Source organism: Motacilla alba, chromosome 2 (genome assembly GCF_015832195.1).
Source record: "Motacilla alba alba isolate MOTALB_02 chromosome 2, Motacilla_alba_V1.0_pri, whole genome shotgun sequence".
Taxonomy (NCBI): Eukaryota; Metazoa; Chordata; class Aves; order Passeriformes; family Motacillidae; genus Motacilla; species Motacilla alba.
The window spans coordinates 31,360,687-31,386,286 of NC_052017.1; the positions used below are offsets into that span (position 1 = coordinate 31,360,687).

Sequence of the window (25,600 nt, forward strand, 5' to 3'; positions counted from 1 at the left end):
GGAAAAGGAACAACATAATGACCCAGTAATGAGAGGGATGGCCTGAGCAGCCATGTGTGACCCCTGCTTTTCTGGTGCAGGGCAGGGTTTCTAAAGGCAACCTACTTTACCCAGCCAGGCTGGGGGGGTCTGTGCAGTACCTTCCTGTGTAACCCACCTCCCAGCCTTCCTCCCCAAGAGCTGCCTCATCCTCTTGCACAGTCCCACACGTGCATGACCCTGTTCTACCCACTGGCACTGTGGGAGACATGGAGCATTCAGGACATTGATTTGCTGACCCCTACAGAACAACCTGCCCGAGACAGGAGTGCTGCAATGCCAGAAGGCATTAACAAATGCTAAAAATTGGTTGTTTGAGCAATTTCTCAAATTGTTAAGTCTGCGTTAGCAACATTTCCCCTTTCAATTTTCTGATTTCTTCTATAATCAGTTTGCTGTGGGCACTCATGGGCAAAATATCCCCCCAGACTCTGGCTATTAATCATGGCATTTAGAGGAGTGGCACCTTGCTGGTAACACGGCCATGAGTCGAGGTTTAAGTGATTTACATTGATCCAGCCAGCTTTTCCACACTCCTGAGCAGATGGGCGCTCCACAAACAGCTGTGCCAGGGGAAAAGGTTAGTGCCTGCCAACTGGCTTCTTGTCACAGACCTCAATTACAAGTGTCCCCTTCCCTGCCCAATGCCAGGGCGAACACCCCAGAGCATCTTCAACCAAAGTGAACAGGCAGACATTCAGGGAGCAGCATCTCTGGCTGACCTGGCTGGGAGGGCAGGTGAGAGGATGGTGTCTGGCCAGGGAGACAGTGACAAGCAGCAAACACCCAGAACTGAGGGCAGCAAGATCACTTACCTGGCATAAAGGGGAAGAAAAATAGGGTGTATGTCCACAACCCCCAATGAATATAGCTATCCTTGAGTGCTGAATGATTTTAACATGAGCAATTTTAAAGATGATGAGAAAATTGGCTCAGGTTAAGTGCACTGTAAGTGAATGGCTTAAAAAAATAAAAAGAAAGGAAAAGTTTTTTTGTCAGCAATTTCACAACTCAACTCTAAAAAAACCTGAATAAGTTTATCATCCAGACCCAACTCTCCTTGGCTTCAATGTTGTTTAGACTGTGTAAGGAATGTAGAAAAGAAGTAGTAAATATTTTCTTAAAGGAAAAAAAAAAAACAACAGACCTCACACTGACGTTCTTGCAACTCTCTTGGGAGAAAAGAAGCATTTGACCTCTTTTTCATGAAATTTCCATCACAAACTTGATTTTTTTTTGTCCTCCTTGCCTCTTATCCAAATCCATAAGGACCAGCCACAAGTAAACCATTTAACTTCACCCAGGGAGCAACACTCAAGGAATCACACCATCTCATACCTTTTTCCCATCACAAGAACACCGTCCCTTGAAGGCTGAAGTGGCCAAACAGATAAGCAACAACTCCTAATTATATTTCCTTGGTTTCTGTAGGAAAAGGTTACTGTGTGTTTTGTCTATAAACCAGAGAAAACCCACATATTTCTTAAAATATTCTGGTATCTTTAGAAATTTATGTTACTGGCGGCCATCACATACATGAAAGAAATTGATTGCAGTATTTTTGGACCCAATATGCCTCCTAACCCCATAACAACTTATAGACATTCCTTGAATTTGCCCAGCCACTGCTCTCATGGGTTTTTGTGCAAGCAATACAAGTTCTGTCATAAAATATAAGAATTCAAGGATAATTTCCTACTTACTGTTAGCTGGCCACTTATTTTTTGATTAAAAAAAAAAAATAGACATTGCAAATTCAACCATAAGAAAAGCAAGTGGAAGCTTAGGGTGGGATGGGAAAGTATTTCCCAGGCAAATGCTGATTCTGGAATTGTACATACAAAAAAAAAGTTGTGAAATTTGGAGCTGAGCCAAACATTTCCTTCTCCACCACCATAAATCCAGCTTTGCTCCCTGATCCAAATATCTCAGCACATTTTACAAAGCAGCAATAAAGGGGAAAAGCAAAAGTAGTTTACCCTGATTTATATGTATCCATTTAATGTTATGTTTGGGTTCAGGCTTGAGACCTGAGACAGGAAAAAATACAAACAAATGTAGAGTGATCAATTCCCTTTTCTACCTGCAGCATTTCTCCTTTGGAGGAAAAGTCACCATGAATGAAAAAAAAAAAAAAAAAAATAAAGTCAAACGAGCATTAGCTTGCTAATGTGCAGTTCAAATACGTCCAGTTGAAGATTAGTCTAGGGAATTCAGGATTTTGATGTTTTATGGTCATTTAAGGATCACAAAGGCCATCATCTGATCTGAGTTCCTTGTGGCCCCACAGAGCAGAGCTGAGGTTTTGCTAGTAGATTCTTCTGTAAACTTATGTTAGGACAGAGAATTCTTCTGGGGAAGAGGTTTGTCCTTTAGTAATTCCATTTCAGATTATTAAATCAGAAGAAAAAAATAATCAAGAAATAAGAAACCAAAAGAAATCATTTTGTACCTGCTACTACAGCAGAATCAGCCATCACACGGGGGTGTGAAAGGCAAGGGAACATAACCATTGCTCACACTGGAACCGACCAACTCTGCTCCCCCTGCTTTTACAGCCATGCCACTTAGTGTAGATTCAAGGCATTGGAAGGAATTTGTCTTCCCAGCATCAAGGAGCACAACACACAGGCTAAAGGGGCCACCTTAGCAAGACAGGCTGGCATCCAGCCAGGGTAACAGACACCAGCAGCACTACAGACCTCCTCCTGCCTATGAAGAATCTGCCAAGGTTACCTACAGAGCAGTGCCTCCTTGACACACCCTTCTTTATGCCACAAACCTGAAGGTAATTAATGACATTAATTACATTTGATGAGTAAGATTTTTTTAAAGTCACATAATATTACAAAGCACATTATTTCATTTTGATGCTTCGTCTTGTTCATTATAGCAGAATCATTTGCCCAACTGAAAGTGGGAAGGACAGTTTAAAAAAATCCACACATAAAGCAAATCCTGGAACCCACAGCGTTGTAATCTTCCCAGAGGCTTTGCTTTATTGTGCTTTCTTCCTTTTCTATAAATGAAATTTCTTCTTTCTACCCCTTCTGGCTGCAAAGATAACCTTCTCAACACAAACCAAGGCTCTAGCGTCATTCCGCTGCTGCAGCCAGCCAGACTGGAACAATAACACCAGGAGAGGTGTGAACTTCCTCCTTTGGCTTAATAGGGTGTTAACTGTGAAAGCTAATTATTTAAATGCTTAAGAAAGGACTGCCATCACAGTTAACCATTTGGCTGCTGAACAGCAGGCAAGGAGATCTGCCCATCTGTAAGCAGCTGGCTCTGGGTGGCACCCACATGGCCATTCCAGTTTAGCTCCCCAGCAGTGCTGGCTGTCCCACCCCTGCACTGACTGTTCCCCCTCTGCGCTACCATCAGGCATTTGGGATTTGTGGATGGGCAAAGAATTACTACCAACCTGGCTGAGAACAGAGCACCCAGGCAGCAGACAGGGGGACAGGACACCCCTCAAGGTAACGCTGCTGCCAGACCCCTTGTGCCACACAACTCCAGCTGCAGCCCTTCAGCTTGCTGTGAAATCCATCTTTGGGAATAGGACTGCCTGAGTTTTGGGGACAAGAGCCCATAAACCACCTTCAGCAGACATGCTTCTGCACTGCCCTAGGCTGCTCCTAAGACCAAACTCGCTTAGCCCCTTGCAAACCCTCCCAGCTGAGCGTGGGGGATTCCAGCTGCACAAACACTGCCAGGCTCACCTGGGACTGCACAGGCTGCATGGGGACTTCACTGTCCCCACAGCCCCACCACAGATAGCTCTGTTTGCCATTCAAAGCTCGGTCACCCCTAAGGCTACATCGCGTATGTACTCAGAGATGCTCCTTCATTTCAAATGCAGACATTAATTTATTATTTAGTATTGTTCTTTAACCTGCTAACATCCTAGAACATCAAACTAGTCTGCCCTTTGTATGGTTTCAGTCTTTTCAGTACTCTGTGATCACAATTCATGTATGAATCTCTTTTATCTAGCCAGTAAGTAAAAAGCACCTACGTGCTGTCTACAGATAGGAGACATATTCCCACCTTGGAAGAGTTAAAAGAGACTACTTCTGGACACAGGGGCTTCGTTTATTTGACAAGCCAGCAGACTTTCACTGCCTCATCCCTGTTGGATGGTTATAGCCTGTTGTGGGAGTTTTTTGGTCCCTGTCAAACCAGCAAGACCTCAGGAATCTGCAAGCATATTCCCCGGGGAGAAGGCTCCAGAACTGCCAGCAGCCTGCACCAGTTGATTTATTGTCAGCTGCTGAGAAGCTCACAACTTCTAGATTCTTCTTTTATTCCAAATTTTTAAGAAGAATGTTCGTTTCTCTTATGTTTTTTTTTTTTTTGGGGGGGGGGGAGTTTGTTTGTTTGTTTGGTGGTTTTTGTTTGTTTGTTTTGTGGTGTTTTTTGTTTGTTTAGGATTTTTTCCAATGGAAGTTGCTGGCATGAAGCTTTTAAGAAAAAACACAACCCCCCATTTCATTTTTTTTATCATATAACTAAGCTAATTTCATTATTTTTGAAAATTTTACTGTTATTTTGAACAATGGAACTTGTGCTATCCCTTGTTGTTCTTTGTGGAGGGTATACAGTGAACTCTAGAGAGGTTGGTTACTATGGCAGCTCTGAGCTGTTTGACAGTGTTATAATGTTTGCTGATGCTTATTAATTTATCAGAGTGGAAAAAAATGAATAGCTCATTCTAACACCACTGGGGAAACTAAAAGCCAGATCCTCTAGGCTATGTGGAGCACTAGTGCTGAGCAATGGAAAAGAAGATGAGCAGCGAGTAAATGCTTTGCAAACCTCGGATTTGGGGACCATTTTAGACCAGACCACATCCTCATGCATATTCCTGCATTTTCCAGGTTCTGTTTCCAAACCAAAGGGGAAAACTAACAAGCACTGAGTATCTCTGAAATCCCCAAAAGCTGCTTGTAAGAGAGCAATAATCCCAGGAACAAAATCTTCCAACAGAGAATTGGTTCCTTATTTACCATGAAAGAGTAATCTTTTCTCAGAAATTACTGAAAAGAGAGAGCTTTTTAAGCTCATCTTAACATGTTTCCTTTTATTAGCAATACAAAAATTGCCTTTGAGCTTCCTTATTCCTTCCCGCTACTTCTGCATATATACATGCAAATTATCATGCAGATTTCCCTTCACTGAGTACATTACATATCTCTGAAACAGTTGGCAGACCCCTGGGGGGGTGTTGCCCAGACAGCTGTGCAATCAGCTGAGTAAATCAGCTAATTAAAGAAACAAAGAAAATGCAAAAATTATTAGAGACAGACTCCCCGATTACAGCATTGTTCAGCACCTCTGTATGTAAAAAGCACAGCAAGCACAAGATGGAATAAAGGTACTTGTAAATCAATGAATGAACTGTTGCACAAATGACAACGATGCCATTTTCTCTCAAACCCTAATCTGGGATGCTATGATATTTATGCTTTGTAGTTTAAATCAATTTAACATAAATTACTCCAGCATTTTATTTTACAATTATGAAAGTGTGAAATGTAATGTTGGTCTCATAACTGAATTCTGTACTTAAAAAATAGTCATTAACTTCTTCTTGACCTTAGGTGTAGAACTAATATTGAATTTGCACAGAGGGTACTCATTATTCTGATTAGTTTCCATGCAGAAAAAGAAGTTCCCAAGGGTCCTAGTGCTACAAGCCATTTCTCAAATCTCAAATAGGAAACAGGACTCCAGAAAATGATGCAAGAGCATTTCCTCTCATTTCAGAGTTTATCAAAAGGAACAGATAACAGCAAGGGTAGGTATCTGCAATCTAAACAGAGCAAAGCCACTGTGGTAAGAAAGGAGGATGGCAATGTAGATTTGGTCTTGCTGATCACCATTAAGGCGCCGTTCCTTCCCACAGCTTCTAAATGGCCACAGGAAGGACAAACTTTAGTTTAAATGAAGCTCAGGTCTGCCTACATTATATAGTCATTATAAATTAAAAAAGGAGTGTACCAAGAAAAGCCACCAATATTTCCCAGCTCAATGACCAATAATGGTCATTTCACATTATTGTACAACTGGTTTTGTTAGGAACTTCTGTTTATTTTATTTATAAGAACCAAAGCGACAGGTTCTTATATCTGTCTTTGAAGGTCCATATTTGATGCAAGGTAGTGGTGCATTTGAACAACAAAATTTGTAAAACACCTCTGGCTAAACGAGACAGGAATTTTTTAATAGATAAACAACTACTGTTGATTCATGTGGCCAGAGGAGATTTGGTTTTCAATGCCTGGCCCTTTGTGATGCATGCAAAGATAAAGCCACATTTTATACTCACCTTGTGAACATATGAGGTCATATTTCTTATCAAGGAGAAAAAAAAGTGAAAAATTATATGAAAATGCTGTAGGATTACTACAGGAACAGACAAAATCAAGGGGTTTTGTACCAATTGCAGCTCAAGGGGAACCATTTGATGGTTGAATACAGAAAGTTTTAAATTTTATCCAGTAATTGTAGATATTTGTTCTCATATCATGTGCATAATATTTAAAATAAAACAAAAAATCACGTGGTAGTGAATGTACCTATAACAGTTTTGTCTGAGAAGAGATGATGGAAGGATGGAGAAGAAAGACCCCCATCAAATGATCAGAGAATGGCTGCTGGGAACAGATCAAACAAGGAGGTATGGACTGTTGCTGAGCAGGCTGGCAAAAAGTGAAACACGGCTCTATTCCATGGAAACATCCCCCAGGCATGGCCAGGAAAGGAGCAGGAGACAAAGAGGACTCTGAATAAATAAATTCTCTGAATTCATTGTAAATGCCTCTCCCAAAGCCCCAGTAAACAAAACATTCACCTGGGGTTGTTTTTTTGCACATCTGCTGTCTTTGCGACCTTACTGTGCTGCCACTTTTTGCATATGTGCAAAATATCTTTCCCAGACACAATAACTCTGCATTGCTGATTTCTTCTATGTGAGTACCTTAGATCACTCAGAAAAAACTATGCCCAAGGTTCTACAACAACTGCAAAAACAAAACCATAAACTGCCAAAATCTCTCTCACCACAATTCCCAGCAGAGAGCTCTTGTCCTTCGTTTTCCAAGTCTGAGTCCATTCTGCTCTATATCAGCTGTTGAATACACAACAGCTGGTAAGTGTTAGTCTGCAGTCCTTTCACTGATGCTGTCCAGGGCATTTCCCACCCCCAGCATCACCTAGGGTGGGCACAAATGAGCACCATTCCCCAGGTCTAGAAGGGGTCTGATCCTGCCCTTTTGAAATGCTGTCATTTTCTGGGTGTGCTTGATCTCAGGAATAATGGAAGAATCCCATGTGATGCAATACATCATTGTAACCCCCATTAGCCCCTAGGAGGAGGGATTCCCTTCAACAGGGCACAAAATGTTTTAAAAGGATTGCTTAAAGAAGCAAACATTAAATTAAAATCATAGAATTAAATTAAAATCATTAGATTAAAATCATAGAATCACACATAAATTATGCTGAGTTGGAAGGGACCCATCAGGATCATCCCTGAGCAAGACACTCTAAGAATCACACCACGTGCCTGAGAGCATTGCCCCAAAGCTCCTTGAACTCAGAATCAGCTGGTGCTCTAACAACTTCCATGGGGAGCCTGTTCCAGTGCCCAAGCAACCTCTGAGTGAAGAACCTTTTCCTGATATCCAAATTAAACCTCCTCTGACTCAACTTCATTTGAGGGGCCATTTCCTTGACTCCTGTCACCAGCCACAAGAGTGAAGAGATCAGTGCTGCCCTTCTGCTCCCCCTCGTGAGGGAGCACCATGAGTCTCCCTCAGCCTCCTCTTCTCTAGACTGAACAAACCAAGATCACCTCCCTTACTTCAAGACCTGAAATCACAGACCCTAAAGAAAGACCCTAAAGTACAGTGTCACTTTTAAAATATTGCTAGCTATGTTTTCAGGGGAAGCTTTTATTTTGAATCACATTTCAGCAGGCAGGGGAAAAGTGAAGATACAGTCACCATGACCTAACAGTCCTGCACTTTCACTTTAAGTGGCCATTTCCCCAGGGTAAATCCTGTAAGTATAATTTGTAGAAGAATTTTTAGAAGAACTCTCATTCCACACAATTTACTAATTTCAGACCTTGCTTTAAACAACTGGATGCTTGGAGGAACTGGAAGTTGTAATGGAATGAGGTACGACTTAAGTAAGAAAACCTATTGAAAAGAGATATGAAGAGAACAGAAAAGCAGTAAGATCCTACTGATTTACTCTTTTCCCACCCTTCAAATTTTCTGTTTTTTCACAAGGGAAAATGCACACCTCTCTGGCTCATGAGTGTCACTTTATTCTGTAAATAGGACCAAGGTTTTTCATACCTCATTATGCCTTTTTTCAGTGGCATGAGTGCTAACAAACCATGCATGTTTTACTCCCAAGATATTTAATACCTGGTTATGAAACACATAAATTCAATAGTCTTTAATATGTTTGAAACTTACACACAATGTTGAACTGGTCCATTCTTGAATGACCTCTGATCATGTATTTGTTATGTCATTTTTCAAGTGTGTATACAAATAACTAAAATTTGTAATGATTTTCATTTTCTATAAAAAACACTTCTACAAGTGAAGAAAATGTATAACATAGCATAGGACATTCAGTAGCACCATATGACAAAACTTCTGCTAATTATAGTAGAATAAATTTCCCGAGAAGTCTCAGAAGGATTTGTACCACTTGAGGAAATGGGCAGAAAGATAAAGATGCAGTTTTCTGAGTTAACTAAGCTGATAAAACAGCTTAATGGTGCCAAAAGTATCTTGCTGGGTTCCTTCCCACACACCTCCACCTCTCCACCCTGATAAGAAGCTGCCACCCTCACTTTGTGTCAACTCCAGCACGTGTTGCTGCTATACTGTATGCTGCTGTGCCTGCCCCATACACTCAAAAGTATATAATAGATGTAGCAAAGATAATCAGATTTAATGGAAGAGATTTGGTATGAGGAATGACTGGTGAAACAGCCGGCAAATGAGAAAACTCACAGGGGTATGACAGATGTGCACAAAATTCTGAGTAGCATAAAGACAAATAGGGAATGGATTATTCACCACTCTCTGTCAGCAAAGAGCTATATCACAACAGAGTGAGGGTCATAGAAATGCATTAAAAAAAAAAAAAAAAACAAGGAAAAAAAAAGTTTTAACATACTACACTACACATGTGAATTGTGAGACTTGCTGTCATAAGAGATGATGAAAGTCAGGAGTATAGGCAGGCTTAAAAAGCAATTTGATAAATTAATGGAGAAAAGGTCCAGCAAGGGTAACCTACCACAGCACAGTGGGTACAGCAAAATCCCTCTATCACAGGCTGGTAGATGCTGACTATGTACACAGAAGAATTGTACTTGCTCTACTCTATGCATTCCCTACTCATCACTCACAGTAGGAGCATGGCTGGCTGGACTTTTAACCTGACCCAGCCTGACTGTTCTCATGTGTTTAACCGGGCTGACATTGCCTGCAGTGTGTTTGAGTCCAGTCACGCAATCAGCCCTGACAGCAGTGCTGTAGAGGTGGTGCAGTGCCTGGGAAAAGGAATAGCTCTTCACAGCTTGCTTTTCATTCATGTCGGCAAAGCTCAAGCCCCAGTGACTGCTTCATATTGAATCGCCTGCACTAAAATAAAAATACGAAGCAAATCACATAGGCAGTTAGGTTCTGACAGAAGCAATACAAAAGGATGGGGAAGGCTGGCTATGCATACATATATGTAAGAATAGGGTGGAGGCAATCCGGAAGATCTCAAATATGGAGCTAATACACTGCAAAAGCCATATCAATATAAATTATTATACATTATTAGAAATAAAATGTAAATGACATATTAAAAAATCAATAGAGCTTGCTAATTCAAGAATGGCGTGACTAAAATGTATCTAATTATATAGTGGAAACCTGAATCTCATTCATAAGGGGGAGAAAAACCACACACAAGTTCTAGGCATTTGTGGCTGCCCTGCCTTTCACAGTGGGAGGGAGAAGCACCCACAGACCTGCCACTGCTCCTGCAGTGCCTGGGGAGAAGCTGAGTCACCATCTTCCTACCTCATCCATACCCTGTCAGCTATTATCTTAATTAGCACCTGTATTCATAAACATAAAGACAAGAGCCATGCTCTTATCGATTGATCCTTTGCACAAATAAAGTTATAGAAATTCCTTTTTCTGTAAAGGGATTTGCTGGGTGATGCCATGGGTTTGTGCATAGAAATGCAAGGCATCTTGTTTGTGGATGGGATTAACAGCAATACAAAGCATCTACGTGACAGGTTTTGATCAGTTCACATGTACCCGTGTAGCTTTGCCACCAGCTAAAGCCTCCCGCCTTAGGCTATTTGCTGCTTTTTATCCTTGTTCTAGCTACCATCTCGAACACATAAGAAACATGTCATGAGCCATGACAAGCAATTGAGATAAATGCCAACCCTTGTAAACCTTCAGAGGGGAGGTTGCATTTGTGTTAGGTTTCAGCACATTTGCAGAAGCTATCAGAAGCCAGCAAGGTATAAATAAACAAAACAATTTAAAGCCAAGTGCCTAAAATTAAAAGTTCCTTTCTGCTCCAGTTACTTGCTTCCCCAAGACCTTTTACCAAGTGACAGAAGGCAGCATTTAATCTATTTATTTCTAAGGTTAGGCAAGAATTATTTCAAATGCATTTTTATAAGCCACAGAGAAGTGCACAAGCTCATTACCCCCTCCTAGGTCACCTTTATCATGAGAGCTTTATTCTAATGAAATATAAATGTGATTTCAAGTCATCAGTGTTACCGAGGTCCATCAACACTTCAGAATTACACACACTCATTTTACCCTGCTTTAGTTTTATTTGTAAAGAAACTAAAAGTGCTGAGCTCCCTCTGCATGAAGGCTCTCAAGCATGTCTCCGTCAGCATATGCCTCGTTATCAGAGTGGTATACTTGCAGTACACATCTGGAATATGAAAACAGAGCTTTTTTCCCACAGCACAGAAGTCTTTAATTTTTCAGGTTCCTCATTTTTCCTTCAGCATCTGCCAGTTTTATGAATTTCTCCTATTCTTCTACACCACAGTAAAAACAGAAGAACAGCTCTTGGGGAAAGGCATTCTACCCCACACCCTTACTGGTGTTTTGTTTTCTGGTAGCAGACATTCCCCATCAAGTCAGATCCTGCACTAGCAAGAATTTGATACTGTGCCCTACCCCACAGCAGGCTCAGGTCTCTACCTCGGTATTTGTCAGCAAATATAGTGTGGAAATCTCTGCCACAACCAGAACTGTAATAGTTGCAATTACTACCTGTCACATACATGTACTAGGTAGCAAACCCAAGCTTAATTTAAACAAACTGTTTAGCCAAAGGCAATACTCGTCCCCTCCCCCTCCAAACACAGTAAACCTTCCTACTTGGAAGCTCTTCACCTCTTGCACAGGGAGCTGTGGTGTTTAGGTGCTTGTGTGGTGCTTTCCACGCAACTTAACATGGTGATCACCACAGCAGTTCTAGACAAATAGTGCAAAAACTTAAAACAGCTAGTACAATTAAATCACTGTGAAGGGTCTCTCTAAGAGCAGAGGTACATCCAGAACTTAAACTAATTCAGGAACACATAATATAGTCCTTGCATTAGGCAAAAATGCCTTTTTTTTTTTTTTCCAATGGGAGAGGGGGCCTGCTAATCTCTAGGAAAGCTTTTGATTAATGAACCAATTACCCTTGGCAGCCAGGTTCCAGACAGCAAGTAAGGACCATGCCCATCACCTGTCCTCCCCACTCATGAATCCCAGGGTGGATGAGCCAGGCTCCCACGCCATTCACACCAGCCTGGAAGCTACCCAGGGCAGCTGGCCCAAAAAGCCATGTTCCACTCTTTTCAAGCCAAAATAAACTCTTTGTCTGACTTTTGGTGGCTTACTTCCTGGAATTATGTGGAGTCTTGGAGAGGATTAGAGGAACAATATCTCTGAAGGATACTGTGGCTTACATCTCCAGAAGTACCTTCCCTGAAACGTGCTTCACTTCACCAGGCACAGCAGACCAGACCTTGATCACTCACAGTAACTGCTACACTGTGAATTTAACCACCAGCAATAAAATAAAGGAGCATAACCAACCACCCTAATTTACTCTGCACCTACTTTACTAAAGGCATTAACTTAAATTAGACCTTACAGTTATGCCTGATCATACTCCCATTTTTTACAGGCTCCAAGATGGAGCATAAAGAAATGCAAATTTCAACAACAAGCACACACTAGTTAAACTGACTAAATAGTTATCTTTTGTTCAGATCTAAACAGCTATTTTAAGTGTTTACATTAACGTATTAGGAAAGGCTGGACAGCACTGAAAAGCTCTATAAGTGAGCATTGGTTTTTTTAAGGCTGTGATTTTTAACTGAAATACTTCTCCCTGTTCATTGAGGATTGCAATTACACCAGTTAAAAGGAGACTCCAAGAGATATTCTCCTTTTGGATTTTCATCTCTTGCGCCTCATTCCTAATCCAATGCCCACCCCATTTTCTACTCTAAGAACCATCCACCAAAAGGAAATAGGAGACTACTTCAAGATAAAAACAACTCTTTTGGGGGAAAGACTGCCACTTATAGCTAGTAGTCGTAGTAATATTTGCTGGCAAAACTGTTTAAAAGCAGAGAGATTTACTGTACTTCCATAAGCAGGAAGTAAAAGTACATGGCACCATGCTCAGCCCATTTAGCAGCAAAACAAAGGATTACCTTGAGCCCTTCTTTAAAATAACCTGTTTTCATTTGCACTGAGCCAGAGCAGAAGCATTTCCATGTTCAGCCATTACAAGTCAGGTGGGAGTGGGGTGACACCAGGTAAGGGTGAGCAGCTGAGGGATGTTGACATCATAAAGTACTACAGCACTTTCAGGAGCAAAGCTTCCACACAGAAGCAATTTAGGTCTGAATTCACACTCACATTTGTGTTTCCACAGATTTACATTTCCACAGATTTACATTTATAGATGAGTGGGGGTACAACTCATGGGTACTTCTATTTCCAGAAAAAAACAGCATCAAACTATGTCTAGAATATTTTTTTAATACTTACATTTTCACAAGAAAATATTTGCAGGTACACCAGCCACACTTTCTTGGTATCTCCAGTCTGTGATACCATGCTGTGTGTTGTGAATGTGTGTAGTAAATTTTGTGCTGCACTTGTAAGTCAAGACAGACTGATAGAGATGCAGCACAATGAACAAGTCAGAAAATAGCTCAAGAAGTACAAGATCTGTGACTTTGATTTCTAGAAAAATCACTGAAAATCGCAAGAGATGCTCAGTGAAAATGCACTCAAAGACCTCAATGGCTTTGGGAACATGCTAATAATTTAAGGCCACTCCACCTCTGTTTTACTTTAGAAATACATTCAGCTTGGTGCAGAAGACACTGCACAAAGACACCACAGAGTTAACCTGTAAAGAGTCAGATCTGGCCAAGTAGGTTCTGTTGGTTCCTGTGCAGTGCCTGGAAAACACAGCTTCCTTGCCTTCACTCCTGCTCAGCAGTGCAGACTCTACCTGCTGAAGTGCCTGTGCTACCAAACCCGGATGGAGCCGAGATGGCCACATATTTCAGTGCCTTTGCACTGTGGCACCAGCATTTGCTGGCAGTGCTTTTACTGTCAGAGACTTCCAGTCATCCAATTTTGCCTTTTCCCTGCTCCTGCCCTGATCAGAGACTTGCCTCTCCAGCCATACCGATGAACAGGCAGGAAAGAACACCTTCGTGCATGAAGTTGTCCTTTTGCTTTAGCAGTAAGAAAAACACCTGGCTGGACCAGTAAAAGGCAGAAAAGATGATGGCATGAGATAGTGGATGATAAAAAAAAGGAAGATTACCAACTTATTTGTCTTAAATATAAGTCAAAGAAAAACATCAGCTTTTTTTAAATAGAGTATAAGCCTAGAGAAAATAGTGATTTTGGCCAGAAAGAGACCTAAGTTCTACTGTAACACTGATTTTATTTGCTAGGTTGTTAGATGTAATGAGCTGGATGGAGAGAAGCTTAGCTGTAATTGCATTGTGCTGTATACACAGATTCTCCATCACTATCTTTTCTTCCCCATATTAAAAAGACAGCTGTGACAATTCAGATAATTCAAGAAATGACAAAAGGGAACAGCATTACAAAAACCCCTCTGAAGTTCAGCCTGACTCACCTGACTTCCTTGCTTTCAAGGCAATAACAGCAGCCAGTTCTCTCTGTACCTAAAATATCAGGAAAAGAAAATAATGGTTATAGTTCCTAGCACAGTCAAACAAAACAAAATGCAACACTGGTAAGATAAGAGCTATCAATTCTTTGCAGCAATCAACTGCATGTGGAATTATACCTGGTTTTGAAACTACAGTCAGTTTTCCTAGCAAATCTATCTCCTTTTCAGCTGGGAATTCGGTGGCTTTAATTTCATGTAAATACCCCACATTCCTTAGGGAGTGGGCAATCCAGTAGCCTGACCTGTAATTTATTTGCACAGCATAATCACTTTCACAAGTACACACTTGAATCTTCTCCCTTCTCTTGTTACATATTTGTTTTGCCTCTGATGAGCACACTGTAACGCTGGATTTATTGTGTGACTCCAGAATAAGAAAGTCCTTCATGCTGAGGTTTGACAGAGGTTCCTGTGTATAACTGACCTTCACTTTTTGGATCTTCTAGGAGGAAACAACCTCTCCTAGTAGCATGGCTGAGAATTGCTGGACCAAAATTTCACTTGAGATGAAAATGCAGAAGTCAGGGCTATTTTCAGTTTTACAGGCTCCCTCACTAGCCTGTAGGTACACAGCCCTGCCATGCTAACCAGCTCCCTTCCTCGTCCTCCTGTCTCTGTATTCTTCATATTCTCTGTATAGACCAGCTATTCTCTCTTTAGCCAGCTCAACTCAACATCCACTTCTCTCCATAAGTCTATTCCTTTTTTATATAATTTCTTTTCCTATCAATTTTCTAAATATTATTCCTATGCTTCCTGCTTCTTCACTGCCATCATCTGTCCCACTGCAGCTGCTTGCACTTGGCCTACAGCATCAAACGCTCTCTGCTACGTACACCTTACAACTTCCCCAATTTTCTCAAGACAGGTTGTTTTCAGTATTAAATATATATATATATATATATATATATATATATATATATATATATATATATGTGGCACATTCCAACTTTTCCTAGGGATTGTCCTACCTCTCTGCACAAAGATAGCAGTGCATACTAGCTATCTTGTCTAACAGACCTAGGCAAGGCTCAAGGCTATTCTGCAGTGGGAGGTTTGACATGGAGTTTCTGAGAGCCATGAAATTTCAAACATCATTCTCAAGACATGTGGCTCAGTCATAAGGCACAAAGCCCAAAAAGGATTCCCAAAGTAATACAATTACTAACAACTGTCTATATCCCACTGTCATGACTCTGAAGAGAAGTTTGAAGATGTGAAAGAAGAATAGTTAGCATTATACTGGTCTGAGCAGAAAGACAGACAAAATCACTCAGGGCATGTCAGTACAATGGTAACTGCAGCACCCCCGATCAGATCCCCAGGAGCCACGCAGCAGTACACTCTGCATGTGGAAGAAGCCAGTCACACCAGAGGCCACATCCTTCCTCTGCTTGCATCCTTCTTTCCTTTGTGGCAAAGGACCAAAAGGATTTTTTTGCTGTCCTTGCAAGGCAAAAGGATCTTTTCTATTCCTTGATGCTGCCCTACTGAGAGGGGCAGAGTTCTCTGCCACTCCAAGCAAGAAAATATGAAGGCAGTGCCATGGTTTTCTTAAATGTCATCCTGTTTCCAGCACAATTGTGCAAGCTGGCAGTATTACCTTCCCTTCCTTCCTTCCTGTACACTCATTCCCATGTCTGGAGAAATATTAATCATGGATAATGTAAGCATAAACTTCAAGTAAAATGGGAAAGAACAGAAAAACAATTCATGTGCTTCCTTGCAGCAATTGCTATACACGAGTATTACAATAATACATACAAGCTATCTAATAAAGAACAGGATTTTCAATAAAAGCCCAATTTGTTTCCGAACAACAATACCATGACTTTTTATGGCTACACTTCTCACACCCTCACCCTTCATTAAACTCAGAAGGTACCCATGTCAATGGCTCAATTCTGGTCTATTGTCACAGGTTACTGACAGTAATAAGCATTTCACTGATGTCTTATTTTTATCTTTAACATTTAATAAATACATTATCCTAAGATTATCCTTAAGAATCCCTACAACCTGAAACAATTGCAAATGTACCTCTTAACCCGATCAAACATTCAAGAAATGCAAACCTCTCCATGGCTGCAAAGAAAAACTCATCTTGTCAAAAGAAAAGGCAGCATTGTGGCGTCTTGCAGTTGTATTTGCAGTTCTCCTTTTGCTTATAAGGTGGCATAGTAGAGGTGGCACTATAGATATATAGTGCTAAAATCACAGATAATTAAAAGACTGGGCTTCTACATTTTGTCTGTGTCAAGCTAAATATCTCATAGTTTGCTGCTGGGCAGGAATGCAGCTGGTCTTTTACTTAACTTGAGCAAAACCCTTTACATAAAGCAGGAGGAAAATATGTTTCTCTGGTGTTAACAGTAAGCAAAAGGTCCTTCACCAAAGGGTTCCATGAGGATAATCTGAGCTCCCTCTCATAGGATTCAGTCCAGTCACAAAGAATTGGTACTGCTGACATCCTTCTGGATTCGAGTGGTGCCCCTAGATTTCATAATGTATATGCTTTTGTCATTTTAGCATAAATGCACTTGACATCCCTGCTGGACATGCAATTCCTCTGCATCATTACACCAGTGGAAATCCATGTATAACACTCACTCCTCACTGCACACATGCTACCCATTATCATGCTTCTTCCTAACAGGATTTCAGTTACTGCCTGTTTGACAAAATCGATAGTTGCGCATCACATTGAAAATGATAATTCAGACACAAAATAAAACATATAAACAAGAACTATGCCTACCATATTGACATATTAAATTTTAAAAAATGTTTTATACATGCAGCTTGTTGCTAAAAAGCTAGCACTATCTAAACAGTATCCCATTTGAGTAGCATTGCAGATGTCAAAACTGATTCAGTTTAAAGGCCAGTTCACCACACAATATTTACAGAAATATTATGAAATTCTGAAAAAGAACATTTTGAGTGGGTAGTTGGCATGTTACCACATCTCAATCAGTTTTCTTTCTGCAAAACAGAAGAGTATGCATAGAAAGTGACACCCTGGTCTACTTCTGCTTAAGTACAAATGGCTCATTTATATAGTGAATCTTGTCTTTAAAGAATAGAGAATTTTAATAAGTAAATGACAACTACTGCTCTTCTCTTATCACAAATTTTATCATTTTGTCATAGTGGACATAACTGTGCATCTAGCAGACAGTGCACACCACCTTTTTTCCTTTCTCTTTTTTCTGCCCATAGTAATTTTTGAGACAGTATTCTAGATACCATTGTGCCAAGGAGGACTTCAAATCTAGGGACAAAGTGCAAATCCTTACAGAATCTCAAAATGAAATCCTGCAACAGAAGTCTCTAAACAGCAGGGTTTTGAAAAACAGTAAGAGTCTGGTTCACATTTTTGCATCTCAAGTTATGATAGTTTAATGGGCTCTAAATAAAAGTAATATCAGCTGATGCCTTAAAGTACCAGAAAACTACTTTCCAGATACACCTCATTAACATCCTGATATCATCATCTGTTCCATCACAAGGTGAGGTAAAAAGGCTTTGCAGTGGGAACACTCGTAGCTATCCCACCATGTTCGGCTTTTAGCACACAAAACACTGAATATGAAGCTGCTCTTTGGGACATGACATGGGATGCATGACAGCTCTGGAATGCTTTTGTTCAACCCATGAGCAATCATTGCATTTTTTTAAAAATTCATGACCAAAAAAGATCATCTGATGCAAATGTATTTCTAATGGCATTTTGCACGGCTTGCAAATTTTGCACGGCTTGCCATTAGAATTTAAGTTTGATGGTTTTGTTGGTGCCTCATGTAATGGAGCATATGATATAAGCACGTAATTTGATAGATTAAAAGAGGAATTTATATTTTAGGCACACAGATTCCTCCAATTTTGCTTGGATTGGATCCTCACAATCAGTGTACATTTGAAAATTTGGAATGGAACCTTCTGAAAAAAAAAGCTGACACAGAAACTTTCGTCTGACCCCCAAAAAAATGTTTTGTTCCATGAAAAGCAAAAAGAAAAGTAGAAGAGACAGCAGTGGGATTCGCATCTCCAATTAAAAAGTCAACAATAATCTTTGACTGCTTTAGTCCTGGGCCAGAGCTAGGGATGATTTTGTGGGTTTTTTCACACTTCTGAAATTCTGGTGTGAAGAGTATCACAAGCAGGATTTTCAATTACGAATTCTTCAAAGCAGAATGGTTTAATTTTGTACAAAATACATAAACATTTAGTGAGCCAAAAAGCCAGTGTGAACACATTTCCAGTAATAGCTGATACCTTCACTTTCAGTTTCCAGCTCCTGCTTATAAAAAAAAGAGAACCTAGATACTGGACAGTCGAGCCCTCTGTTGAATGGTGTGAGCTGAGGTTTCAAATTCTTCTGGGACTTAAAAAGACTTCCCATAAGGTTGCAGTGAGTCTTTCAGTGCCCAATCTACTGTATGGAGGAGAAGCAATATTCTGGAGGGATAAACAGGAAAAGTTCATATACAGATGCTAAAATTTGGAGGATTCTGCTCTGGTCTTGTGCCTTTTCCCCAGGGTAGACTAGAAAATCAGTATAGAGGCACTACAAAGTTCTGTGGAAAATCAGAAAATGCAGGAGAAAAGATCAGATTCTTGACACCACCATGGCAATAGATGGGTCTCAGGCCATCTGGAGATGGAACTGCCTGATTTTTCTTTAGCTAGTTATCTCCAGTAATAAAATGGTTCATTTAAGAAAACCCTGTCCAGGTGCCCTATGGCTGGAGTGACTCAGGATGTAGTTCACAGGTTCAACCTTGCAGATGTGAAACACTCTGAACTCACTCTCAATTAGCTGTTTAAGGACATGCATGTTACCAGCTGAAGTGCATCCAGTTAGATCCAGTTCTTAAACTCAAAAGGTCATGATGTTTTTTTGAGCATGTCCCTTTTTTTTTAAACTGACAAAACCCCCATTATTCTATTTTTGATAGGCAAAGCTTTTGAGGAATACTGGCAACGTTTTATAGAATTGGTGTTTTGCGAGTGTTTTAAAAAAATAACTTTGCAGAATGTCTTTCACGGTTTTCTATTTTTGCTCTGTATGGTAACAAAAAGGGAAGATATTGAGGTTCTGAGTTCGCCTTTCATTTTCAGTTAAGAAAAAAAGTAGAGAAAACAAGAAATTTGAATATTGAGACCAAAAAAAAAAGATATTTAAAACACAGTATTTGCTTATGTCATACATTTTAAAATATTCTTGAATAAAGTTGAATATACAGACTCACTAGCTTTCCAAACACATTATTAAATATCTTTTCTAAAGATGTTTGTCTTTACAAAAGACAGCAAAAATTCTCCTTCCCTTACATTTTCCAGCAATTTCAAGATAGCACTTTACTTATTTTTCTTAAAATAGCTCTTATCCTCATGTCTTTTTCATAAAAGCTTTACCTTGCTCGCTTCATTTTTGTCTCTTTACTTTCTCACATGCCAAAAACAGAATTAATACCAATTCCATGTTTTGATGATACCATGAGTTAGGTGCAGTGTTCACAGAACTGCTCAATCGCAGAGTGGTGGAGGCAGGAAAGCACCTCTGGAGATCATGTGATCCAAACCTTTGCTGAAAATCATTGCTAGCCTGTCCATCAGGTATTTGTACACATCAATAAGGTCCTCTCATAGCCTTCTGTTCTCCAAGCCCCACTCCCACTTTTGTCAGACTCTCCTTGTAAGTCAAGTTCTCTATTCCCCAGTCATCTCCATGGTCATTCACATACACTCCAGGACATCCATACTTCTTGTACTGAGAGTTCAGAACTGGACCCAAGACCCAACATCTGGTCACCTGCCTTAGCCTAAGGACAATGCTCTTACTAATGCAGCTCAGGAAGCACTTGCTTTCTTTGCCACAAGGGCATGTTTCTGGGTCAACCTGCTGTCTACCAGAACCCCCAAGTCCTTTCCTGCAAAGCTGCTTTTCAGTCAACCTCCAGTCTGTAGAGAATCATGAGGCTATTTCTCCCAGATGCAGGATATTGCATTGCCCTTTGCCGACTTTCCTGAGATTGCTGTTGGCCCATCTCTCCAGATGGTCAAAGTCCCTCTAAGTGGCAGCACAACCATAGAATCATAGAATACTTTTGGTTGGAAAAGACCTGTAAGATCATCAAGTACAGCTGTTAACCCAGCACTGCCAAGTCCACACTAAACCATGTCCCCAAGTGCCACACCCACTCATCCTTGAAATACCTCCAGTGGTGGTGACCAACCATTCCTCACAGTGTTGCATTGCCTGCTAATTTTCTGAGGGTGCACTCAGTGTTATCACACAAATTACATTAAATTGAGTCAGTCTAACTTAACTTTCTGAAGTCCTGTCTTCTTCTTAGAACAGTGATCTCACAAGATAAACAAGATGCACCACACTCTAGCACAGACAGAATAAGCTATTGTTTATTATGGGGAAGTTTACTGAGGCTAAACATAGTTGGGAAGCTCAGGTTTCCCAGGTGGGTTTCCTCAGAAGTTTATGATAATCTACAAGGGCTGCTGAAGACTTTTGTCTCCCTTTGTCTCTCATTGATGTAGACTTGACCAAGAGGGTCTGAGAGTAAAGAACATCACACAAAAGTCACCTTGGTCCTCCAAGTTGGTATTTTCTGGGCCACGAATAGCATATATTACAAGATCAGGCTGCAGTCCTTGCTGGGGTTGATTTTAATAGCTTTGGAATTGTACACTAAGACCTCAGTAAAGCTCTCCCCCCCTTCCAGAGACTAAAGAAACAGTCTTCATATACAAACATCTGCTCACTTAGACTAAGTCTTTAATTTGAAAAGATCCAAAACATGACAATATTTCAAACATGATCAGTTCAAACTTTGATGCAATGACCTTACCGCAGAAGTGAGACGAGCAAGAATTTCAGCATTGGTTTCTGCTGTATCTTCTATTTTTTGATCAGGCCTTTAAAAATAAAAATAAGATTTTATTATTTCTTTCATTCTGTTTCAACATCTTTTGATTCCTGGAAAGTAAGGAACTGTGTAGCCACAGGCACTGATGTAAAAGGGCCTTTGAGATTCCACATCAAAATGAGGACTGCAGCATGACAATAATTAATCATGTCACTAACGACAGAGTACACCCTTTGTCCCTTGCTGTCAAGAACTCTTTTGATTCAACCAACATGAAGCAGTGAGAGAATTCCTCAGCTATAAAAATATGATGAAGAACTGAAGAATGCAGGACCCTTTAGAGCAGAGTTGCTTATTTGACTGCATCTTTTGCTTTGCTAAAAACTTACTCTGTGAATGGAGCAAATCTATCTGCCCACCACCCAGCTTTGCTAAGGTGGAGCAACACCCACGGAATACAACTTCATGTAGATGAAAACAGACAACATCAAAATAATTTTGTGACAAGTGAAATTTGATATTCAGAAAAAATAACTGAGAGTGAAAATAATACATTTAAGAAGCTATAAATAACCAAGCTAAAGCAACAGCTGAGAACAATATTAGGTTGTCTTGACAGTAACTTGCAAGAAAGAGACTTAATGTGTCTTTTCAAAAGTGAGGCAGTAAAGGCACAACCCTCCTAGAAACCGTCCCAGAAGTCTGGCCCACGTGGAAATAGCCACACAAAAGTGGACAATACAGGACAAGACTGCGTTTTTCTTTAAAACAGTCTAATTCCCATCACGAAAGCATCTGTAAGCCTTTCAGAAGCTTTTGGACAATCAGAAGCATTATACCAATATGATAGGGTTATAACTACAGGAAGAAGTAAAAGAAAATGCCCTTGAGATCTTTACTTTTCATGGTATTCAAGAAGCATGCCAGCAAGCTGAACAGATACACAAAACTGCAGCTGCTGAAATAAACATAAATCCCAGGTATTACCAGAAGCTTCTGTCTTTGACTAAATTATTTAATTGCTTATATGCCTTGATGTCCTTAGGGAGAGAGCTGGCAAGACATCTGGAATATGCAGCTGGTATATTGTGGTTCTTACATCCCGTGTCCAAAAATTTCATTCCCTGATTAAAAAACTAAGGTCAGAAAGCACAAAATGACACATGCATTCCTTTTGGGGCAAGCAAATTCAGATCAAAATGGTAATTCAGATTAAAATCACAGTTATTTTCACAACTGCCTTTCCTATTCAAAGAAAATGTGATTTAACATTTTAAGTGCTATAAACAGCCCAAAATAAATAAATGAATGCATTTTCATTTACACAGATTTATTCAGATTTTCTCTTTATACTTTGGAATGAGATGAAAATAACTGAACTCTTTAGATGTTTCTCTACACATCTGTTCTCTTCTGACCTCTCAGAACCAGGCCAGGACCTGATTCTTCTAAATTGGAGGCAGAAGAGAGCAGCTCAGCAGACACAGCTACAGATGCAATCTATAAACCTAGAACAGCACATAGCATAGCTAGTTCCTACTTGGGCCTTTATCACTTAATTTTCTATTTAAAAATACTCCCAGTATTCATCTGCATATGATCATCAAATACTTCTGAAACAATGAATACACTAAAAATTAGAGTCAGCTCTTCAGAATGAGAGAGGAAGGGTATATTATGACACCCAGGCCAAGGACAAAAGCAACAGTTATCAGCCTAAATTTTCAAAAGTGGACAGCTAGGACCTAGTGAGTCTAGTACCAAACAGGAGCTACAAAGCCCAGGCAAATTAGTGCTTATACAGTTCAGTGATCTGTGGGCTCAGTCTGCTAAGCAGAGTGAGATGCAGGGATGCTTGTCCTAAATCTGCAAGCAGGCAAGTCAGTGCCCATACAGTACCTGAGAGCTGTTTGTGCTCAGCAAAAGCTTTCCAGGAGCTCCATGAGGCAGTAACTAAATCAATATCCCATCCTAGCTATTTGCATGAAAACCAAATTATTTCTAAGAATGATTACTTTTCTGATATCAATAAAATGCAAATTGTTTCAGAACAGGAGACAGAGAATACAGTGCAACACTCCTGAAAATAAAAAGCAATGTAAGATTAAGAAAAAAAAAACTCTGCTAACATACCTTCCAATAATTTTAAAAAGTATTATGGGATACATTTCAACAGTCTCAGCTACCAAATGCATTCTTGAAATGTTCCCTGAGTCTACTAGTTGTTCTGGGAACTGTTATAACACTCCCATTTACAAAGAAGGAAATAGAAGCACACAAGGATTAAACACCTGATACAAAACCATTGCAGTAACTGGAAAAGAATTCAGAAGGCATTGAATAAAAGCTGAAATGATTGCTCAAGGTTGTAAGGGAGCCCACAGCACAGCTTTCAATTCAGATTTTTTGTTCCCAGGCTACTGCAATGTTCACTTGTGTTGTACTCAAGTAGAATGACTGTGATTAACACTGGATGTTTAATGACCCCAAGAAGCCTCTTCGTTTGTCCCATCTAATTTGACAACATTTACAGGGTCTGAATCCTGTGGAATACACACAACATTAGCCTTCAGATTAGCGTGAGCTGCTGAAAATCTGCTATGTCCTGACTTGTGAATCCCACCAAAGTTATGTTGAATGTAAGGAATTTCCACCAAAGCCAACAGGGAGCATTTATTCAGGAATCATAAGCACATCTCAGATTTCAGAACAGTATTTTCATTGTAGAGATTTCTATAGTAATTTGGTAACACTGCTAAAACTGACCAGGAACAAATACAGGTCCATCAAAAATCTGTAAAGTGAGTCAAATCTGAGCTATGTTTATTTAACAGGGTTTCCAGAATAGCTGCTGAAGGAAGTCCCCAGAGCTGCTACTGCCTACTCAGGTCTACAGACTCCTTCTGTTCTGAGAGCAGAGCTATGGTACTCCAGAGACCCACTGATGCACCCAGCAGCCCAGGCAAGCACAAAACTGCTGCCCACAGCTGCAGAAGAGACAGAGGTCATCTGGCCTCTGGGACCACCAGGAGACATCCAATGTTCCCTTCTGGTGCACAAGCAGGCAGCTGCTTCTGATCTCATCAAAAGGAGGGAATTTAATTAATGAAGTAAGAATTTCTCTTATGCCTATGTATGTATAGAGTTAATGCAGTCAATATAAATTGTGAGAAAAGCTAAGACAGAAAAATGAGTACAAAAATATTAAATTATAAAAAAATCTTATGCTTCTAATGAAAAACAGCTTATATATTCAAGAAAAGACAAGCCCTGCAGGGAAGGGTTTTTAGAATTGCTCTCTTTCCTCATGAAAAGGAGTATATGGCTTTATTTAACCAGGTCAGACAACTTTAACAAACATCTCATCACACCTATTCCCTTTCTGACTGTGTTTTAGTGGTTTATTATTTGCATCAAGCATGAAGAATTTTGAACCTGGAAAAGTCTCCTTCTGCTTTAATATCACATTCCCTCGAGGGTGTACCATTATTTAAAATTCAATTCCTACAATATATACTTTTTCAAGAAGCACCCTCACAATCTGACAGGTAAAAGCTCCAGAAAACAATTTTTCAGTGACAATATTCCCAAAAGGAATCCAGCTTCAACTCAAATTTGAATAATGTGAGCAGGAAGGAGCTGGAAACGTACATTAATGAATAATTGTTGAATTCATGTGCCAGGGATCATCTTCCACTGGAAATGACAGTTGCACTGAAATGATAAAACTGCAAAGCAGACTGTAAACCTGAATCTAAAAAGCCTTCAATCCATTTTCCTACCCAGCATCCTTCACATAACACATCAATATGACCTATCTGGTCTGTCCTTTTGATTCAAACCCTTCAAACGAGGAGACAAGCCATGAAAAGCGGTTTGAGTTACAGTGATGAGAAAAATCCCAATTCCCACTAAAATCAAGATCAAAATGCCCTGATATTTAAGGGAAAGACAAACTGTTTAGCACCAGAGTTGGCTGGAAGACAAGAATTTCTATTTGCAAAAACAGTCAAAGGTTTTCTCCCATGTGAGTCAGCTGCTTAGAAGATCATATTCAGTCCTGCTGCTCTAGCCAGCTTGGGGTTATTGTCACTTGCCTACACTCACTTCAGCTGATCAAATAAATGCATTTTGAAGGGAAGCTCTACTCCAGAGCTGCCAATATTTGATTGGTGAGGGCAGTCAGCAATAGGGAAGGGAACCAAGTTTCTGCCCTGAACCATGTAGAGAAATTACTGAGTTTTTGTCCTACCAGCTCAACATGTCTGAATTTAAGAATCTGGGCTTGAGACGGCTTACAGGATCTCTGGACTTTGTGCTTCTTTGAAATATTTCTACTGCACATTCATCTTTGAGAATGAGCATTTTTAAAAGCT

General features: G+C 40.1%; 1 protein-coding gene across 1 annotated transcript in view; it reads right to left on the minus strand.

The window, feature by feature from the left end:
* The window catches only part of RAPGEF5 (Rap guanine nucleotide exchange factor 5), a 157,462-nt gene that overhangs the window by 97,611 nt on the left and 34,251 nt on the right, over positions 1-25,600 (minus strand). Inside the window, exons 6-7 of the mRNA XM_038128762.1 lie at positions 21,207-21,273; positions 14,278-14,326 (exon numbers count right to left, since the gene is read on the minus strand). Of these exons, the coding sequence (XP_037984690.1) occupies positions 14,278-14,326; positions 21,207-21,273 (116 nt within the window). The remainder of the gene's footprint in view (positions 1-14,277; positions 14,327-21,206; positions 21,274-25,600) is intronic.